This window comes from Medicago sativa, chromosome 2 (genome assembly GCF_051527215.1).
Source record: "Medicago sativa cultivar Bolivia chromosome 2, Bolivia_mono, whole genome shotgun sequence".
Classification (NCBI taxonomy): Eukaryota; Viridiplantae; Streptophyta; class Magnoliopsida; order Fabales; family Fabaceae; genus Medicago; species Medicago sativa.
In genome coordinates this window covers 11,552,068-11,559,586 of record NC_140750.1, presented here as the reverse complement: position 1 = coordinate 11,559,586, position 7,519 = coordinate 11,552,068, and the positions used below count along the sequence as shown (strand labels likewise).

The window sequence follows — 7,519 nt, the reverse complement described above, 5'->3', positions numbered from 1 at the left end:
GACGACCCTAAATTGGTGCAAATACAACAGACTGAACCTCCCTATATTAAGAGGAGGCGTTCCATCAATAATAAAACGAGGGTATTGTTAACGAGTGCTCCAGACATTTTTTAAGCAGGCAATAAGTTGCGCCGCTAGAACTTTTTGGATGACAAAACCAATCCTAAAAAATGTCAAACTTTTCAATTTGCAATGCACTAATTACACTAATTTTTATAAAAGTTTACTATTTATGATCCTTAACTAGTGCCTCGGCAACACCAGTTAACATTTCCCATATAACAATATGACCCAAGTTGTTGTTTTGAAGAAGTTATTATAACATAACATAAATATAAATTGAAAAATGTTAACAAGTGTCGTAAGGACACTTATTAGTAAAGATACTATTTAATGAGGGAACTTTATCTTAGAAATTATGTATTTATTACATTAAAAAAATGCTCGTCTTAACCCTAGCTAAAAGGGAGAGGGGTTTGAGCCCTTTGGATCTGTCCTTGGAGGCTGGAGCCACCAATATGGACATGTCCTTGCAGACACATGGGGAGACATAAACTTTTAACAGGATAGATACAATTGAAAACAATATTCTACAGGGCTTAGGAGAATAAAAAAAAAACGGGAGTAGATTGTTTTGGAAACCGTAGATTAACAAATATTTTTGAAAAATTTGTCAAAAAAAAAATTATTTTAAAAAAAAAAACTACTAAAAAGTAAAACACTAATTTCAATCAGTATAATGACTCATGAGTGTATTCATAATTCAATTAATAACAAAATTTGATAATTACACTAATGTTCTTGTTTTTCTTGTCTAAGCTTTGGGTTTCAATCACATTCTCAGTGTGTAGTATGTTGCATATTCCAATTATGAGAAGTTTCATATTTGAGAAACAATGCATAAAGTAGCTCATTCCATGTATCAGGTACACCAGGAAGACACCAATGGCTGCAATCTTGGCGACGTGGATTTGCATCAAGACCCAAATAATATTTAGATGAATGTCCATCTTTTCTCTGACCTGACATCCTTGTTACATTCAATACCTTCAACTTCAAAACTTGAGAAGTGTTTGTGTGTTCTAATATTGCAGAATTGGCAATTTTGAACTGTGACCAGTTATCTTTAGGTACCAATGAGGATCCAAGCTCTGGTAGTGTTTCCAAATGACAGTTTCCATCTTTCTTCCAATCTCCACCTCTGTATGATACATGTCACATAAATTTAGTTTTTGAACAATTGTGCACATATATTCAAAATTTTAGTTGTTGAACAATTGTCCATGAGGTGGCTCAATATTAAAAGTTTGAATATAACTTCAAGTGACGTAGTTTAAATCCTTTCAGACTTTGTTGTAAAATGGTTATTAATGTCACTTTATTAGTAATAATTTTCCCTATCTTCAATTTTTTTAAAATTCTTCAAAAATGTTAATTCACTTGTGAGAAGAAAATCATTATTTTCAATCGAAGAAGTTTTGAAAAGTTGTGCAAAACTCATCTGTACTAGGCTATGACTGTTTTAAAATACGGGCTAGTCCATAACGAACCAAGGGTCGTCAAGTATCAAACTTTAGCTCATGTTTGGTGCAATTTTTAATCCTTACATCCTTACAATAAGAAATTCTATGCATATACGCACGCAGGAGTTCGTAGTTGTTGGATCAAACGATTTTGATTTGCTTTTAAAGTCGATTTGCTAGCTTATGATAATAGACGTTCAATTTTGATCCAACAATTCCAAACTGATGACTGCGTAAATGCTTGGAATCTCTTACGACCCAACATCCGAATAGCCAAACATTTCATACCTAGGAGAATAATACAAGTGATACAAATAGAGTGAAGGAAAATTGAAGTCATTAGGGAAGCAAATTACAAACCTGAAATGCACAGGAGCATAAGTACGAAAGAAAACTTGAGTCTTGCTAGGATTTATTGTATCTTGTATCCAATTCAATGTTGTGTCAACAGACCTCTTATATGCATCTTCTACCTTCATTTCCAACTTAACTTCCTTACCTTCTTGGAAATAACAACCCCTGGACAATCATGAAAAAATTTCAATCCTTTCTACATACAAAAAATGGATAAATGTCATATAGGTCGCATATTATAAATTAGAGTAATAAAAACAAGGTTTGATTATTCATTTAGTCCTTGCAAATATAGCAAACTTAAATTTTAGTCGGGATAACTTTTTGTTTTTACTTTAACATAAATCGATCTTTTTTACAATTAAAAAAAAAACTGATGTGGCGAACATTAAGCCAAGTGGCAATGTGACCTAACAGTCTGATGAGTGCCGTTCTGCACGTTTTGTTTTTCTAATAGTAATAACTCGTAGGTGTGTTGACCGCCACGTCATCTAAATTTGTCATGTCATCCATTAGATGGATCTTCATTAGCCACATGATAAAAAAAGTTTAGAGGAACAAAAACGAAGGTTCATTATATTTGCACAAATCAAATGCATAAAACAAACCTAAAAATAAAGAAGGATTGGATTACCATTTGATGGTTTTCTCATTATTCCACCAATGTCCTGTATTAAGAACCAAAACATCAGCATCTCTCCATTTCCAAGAGTTCCAATCCATTTGATCCAGTTTTATGGTTGTCCTAATCTTTTTAGCACTTCCTTTAGGAGGCCTGCTTTGTAACACAAGAAATGGAGCTCTATAGTATTCTATGGTACAGTTAAAATCCTTGAATTTGAACACCAAGAACCCTTTGTGCTTTGTAATTGGGCTACCATTAACTTCATAGATTGATTCCTTGTTAGGAACTTCAGAAGAGAGCATGCATAGTAGTGATTCCCATTGGTTTCTTCCTATTGAGTCCCCAGCAAATACTATGCGTTTGTTTCTTAGTTTCTCCAACATCATTGTTGCATTGAATCTGTTTTTCATTGGTGAAAAAGCCTATAGTTAGAAATTTACTTCATCTAAACTCATGAAATAAAATTAAAACATATTCTTTATACGACTGTCTAGATATTTTTACACTTGCATTATACGACTGTCTGTATGATGGTTATCAAATCGAGATTAGTGAATCAGAAGATATATTTCCCAAATAACAAATTGAATCATATTGTGAATCTTCAGATAATTCAAGATACAAGTCATAAATTAAATGACAAAATAATTGTGATTAGCTATACAAAGTTGACAAAAAGTTGATTGACTACACAAATATTATGTAATGATTATTGTTATTATAATGAGTTAGAACTCATCATAATGAATTTATATACACGCTAGAGATTCGTATAAATTAGAATTATTTTTAAATCAAATAGGGATACAACTCACATGTATAGTAAGATATTGATAACAATGTTTTGTATAAAGAGTGGTGTTGTGGATTAGGAAGGAAGAGTGTCATGAAACATATGAACAAGAAAGAGTGTGTCATTTGTTTAAAGAATGCACATATTATGTTTCTTGATTCGAAAGTTAAACATGGGGTCAATGAGTACAAACTAACCATACAAAAACGTTGTGTTATTTCAACAACCATTTCAATGACAACTTATGGTACAATCATAACTTATAAAGAAAATGAGGCATTTACACACAAACCAATACAATAGAGAGATAAAATAAAAACATAATGTGAGTGTGAGAAAGTTGTCAAAAAATAGTTGTACAAATATTATTTCTCATATAAAATCGTAGTTTTCTCGTAATTTCTTGGTATTTTCCATCTATAAAAGGCATTGGTTTTTATCCCTCACCTAGACATGGTAATTGACATGAACAAAGATATTTGTCCACTCTTTATTTTCAAACACTTGTTCTACAACTTATTTTATCCCTTTCTTTCTATCAAAACATTCATCTATCACATATGTCACACCACTCTCTTTATCTATTTCTCTTTCAAGGTGTATACACCTCTTTATCGTTACTTTGTAACACCCGTTCAATACCATATTTTCTCTCTATCTCTTTCTTCTCATCGTATCATCAATATATTCAGTAAATTATTAAATTGGTCTCTATCTTTGTAAGTCATTTTCAAATTAGTTCATGACTCTATTAATATTTCAAATTAATCCTTATGTTTATCAAAAATTTCTCGATTAGATCCCTATCATCATGTTTTTGTCACATGATGATGGGCCTAATTGATAAATTTTTTATAAAGACAAATACTAATTTGAAATATTAATAGAGTCGAAGATTAACTAGACAGAACGAGTTTACTATCAATAATATATTACATGAAACATTTTTTCAACCAAAAAGGTCACGGTTGCGGCTAATATACAAATACGAAGTGGTCAATACTAGGTAACATTTCAAGGGTTTCTTTTTTCTTTTTTTACGAAAAAAGATAACCTCATTTACTGATAAACTATATTGACCAATAAAGGATTGTATCGTTTACAAGTCCAATATAAGGTACTTCTTCCGGTCACTATTATAAACAAATTTCTACTTTTTAGATTCATTCAATAAATGATGTATGTGGTCTACAATATAGACCACAAACATCATTTATTGAATGAATCTAAAAAGTCAAAATTTGCTTATAATAGTGACCAGAGGGAGTAGAGATAAATTTATTTAATAGACTTGAAAATGATGTAAAATGGCCAATAAATGGTCAAATTGTTTTACATGGAAAAATAGAATTGCACAAGCTTGTCATGAATTTTCAATCCCTCATCCTTATCAATAATATGGCAATTGGCAATTGCCACCCATTTCAAAGGTCACTCTCAATATGCCAAGAGAGAGTGTAAATCCATTCAATGTCATACTATGCTATGAAACTTTCAAGGTCGCTTTCAACTTAACATTTAAATAAAGATAAGTTAACTCATACTATTCATTATGAATAAATCATTTATTTTCGGATATATTTTCTCCACTAAATGTAATCTTATTCGAAACGTGTCAAACACTAAATATGAATACCTATATAGTCAGAATTCGAACATTGATTGCTACATTGCTGAGGTCTAACGCGCTAGGCCCAACTGCAGTTGCTATTAACAAATCAAATCAACATACTTAAACTAAAAATCATCCAATTTTCATCTCATGACAATTGTGACTTACATGCCTCAATTTTGACACCAATATACATACAAAACTTGAGATAAAAACAATGACCAATGGTTTTAGTTTTGTCCTATCTCTTTTCTTAATCAGTTTTTTAATGCAAAAGCACATAAGGTAAAAACAGGGAATCAAGTTAGCATTGTGTACCTAGGCAAGTTACAATCTTTAGGTTGCCATCTCCACTTTGTGTAGAACAAATCAGGTCTTCCATTTTCAGAACACCTAAATCCTAAATCAAGAAACTTGCAATCTTTTGATGCATACAATGGATACCTTTCATCCCAAACCCAATTACCTTCAAACAAGTCACACCCATCACCCTTTTCATCAAGAAACTCAACTCTACTATGTTCTTTTTCCGTTGACCAAGTAAACCTCTTGAATTGACCAGAAATAATACCAAATTTACCATCAACTTCTCTAAAATCCAAGTAGAAGAAACAGCATGTAGCAAACACAAGTATTAGGAAAAATCCAACAACAACCAAAGACGGTTCAAACAACCTTAAACGCTTCACCTTCCTTAATGTTTCAAACAATACCATGTCTTGTTCCACGTGTTGGTTTGAAGAATTTTTATTCTTAGTAGAAGACATTCAATTTCTAGAATTAATAGAATAATTTGTAGTATGAAATCAATTTAACGATGACGGTTGTGATGAGTGGAATATGAATATGAATGAGAAGTTTTGTGAAGAAGGGTGGCATGTAAGCAATATATGGCACTTTTTCATGTGCCCCAATAAAATTGAAGCATTATTAAAATATTTTGCTTGATAGATGAATTTAGTAAATATCGTGAATGATAAGCCAAAAGGGAAAAGAGAGATATATGGGTGTTGAACAAGCAAGGGAGCATTCAATATGACTTCATGTTATATAATGATTAATGTTCATATACCTTATATGCTTGTGATATCATATCATATTGGATTAATATATGATGATGATGATATGCAAAAAAATTGAAAATGGAAGGAGAAAAAGGAAAGGGTGGGAAGAGACGTGGCCCACGTTGTTATGTAGAGAGTGGGGGAACTGGGTTTGTGATTGGAACGTGGTATGGCACGCGCTGAAATATATGTATGGAAGGTGGGTCAGTGGCTTCATTTTAACGGCAATCTCCACACCGCCACCACGTATATATGGTTCGACATTTTTCTCCTATTAATTTTCGTTTGTTTAAATTTTAAATTTTTAGTTGATAAGATAAAAAAAATGAATTGGGTCAAGCTAAAAGATAATATTTTTATCTTTTGTCAAAAAACAAAAGAGAGACTTTATCTTATATTTTTTTTTGTTAATATCTTATATTCTTTTAAGAAAAAATTCAAAACTAATATCAACTTTTTTTTGGATTAACTAATATCAATTTTTTGTTTATAGACAAAGTGAGCAGTATCACCACAAAAAACTTATACTAACCACGAGTGTTTTACATTGAACCAGGTGAATGTTTTCAACCTATCAATATGGACATTCAATAGTCGAACTAGGTCTTACATGCAACTAAAATAAAATTCTAAAATGATATAAATTGAAGAATAAAATTATTGAATTAAGATAAGATTCATTCTTGTAAAAAAAAAGTATAAGAAAGTTGGAATCCAATTGCATGAAAAAAATGACAATTTTCCCAACAACTAGCTGAATATCGGCCTCAGTCAAACAATTGCAAAATACCGGTTAAAACCTAGATGAAAATTTTTGATCTAACAAAATCGACATTTGTCAATTGAATTAAGTATTGCAAACAACTGAAATCAAATTATAAACTGATATACTCCCTCCGTTCTAAATTATAAGACACTAAAAAATTGCTGGAAATCTTCTTGTGAAGACAATATTATATCCAAAGCTTCAAAATTGTGGAGTAAAGAGAATTTTAAGAAGCTTCGAAAACAAATTGAGCATTGTCTCAAAAGTAGGAGCACACTCGTTCTTAGGTAGATGCACCAAATGTGAATTATTTTAATGCATTGAAGAAATATATTGCTACGCTACTAGTAAAAGATATTCTGAAGACAAAGGTGGTCTGAATACAAGATTCTTTCATGTTGCTGCAACTTCTAATGAGGAAAGTCAACCAAATTAATTTTCTAGAGGATGAGAATGGAGTGATGTGTAACCTCTCCTAATAGTATCAAAATTATTCCAAAAGAAGCATAGCTAGGTTGATATGTGTCCGAGGAAGCAATGTTCTCTATACAGGTTGATATGTGTCCAAATCCTGGTTTTTATCAACACTTGGGATATGTGTGGTCAATAAATATTTGTAATAGGTTGTCTTTGGTTAGAGTATGTATTTTTCTTTCTAACTTGAATACAACAAATATTGCCTTGATTCCTAAAGGTGAGATCGAAAGAATTATGAAGGACTGGAAACCTATTGCTCTTTGCAACATGTTGTATACGGTTGTTCCTGAAGTTTTTGCTAACAG

The 7,519-nt window shown here is 31.5% G+C and overlaps 1 protein-coding gene across 1 annotated transcript; it reads right to left on the bottom strand.

Moving 5' to 3' along the window:
- Positions 1–688: 688 nt before the first annotated feature.
- On the bottom strand, positions 689–6,163 carry LOC146944536 (protein trichome birefringence-like 10). Its single transcript, XM_085742901.1, has 4 exons — positions 5,226–6,163; positions 2,512–2,901; positions 1,884–2,042; positions 689–1,201 (listed from the first exon to the last, which is right to left on the bottom strand). The coding sequence occupies exons 1-4, from the start codon at positions 5,672–5,674 to the stop codon at positions 841–843; spliced, it is 1,359 nt and encodes a 452-aa protein (XP_085599027.1). The 5' UTR covers positions 5,675–6,163; the 3' UTR covers positions 689–840.
- Positions 6,164–7,519: the final 1,356 nt, after the last annotated feature.

Excerpts from the sequence above, each read along its gene's own strand:
- LOC146944536 (XM_085742901.1), bottom strand. The coding sequence starts at position 5,674 with ATGTCTTCTACTAAGAATAAAAATTCTTCAAACCAACACGTGGAACAA. Across the intron at positions 2,043-2,511 it reads AATGAGAAAACCATCAAATG|GGGTTGTTATTTCCAAGAAG; the intron begins GTAATCCAATCC and ends ATGATTGTCCAG. Across the intron at positions 1,202-1,883 it reads TATGCTCCTGTGCATTTCAG|AGGTGGAGATTGGAAGAAAG; the intron begins GTTTGTAATTTG and ends TGTATCATACAG.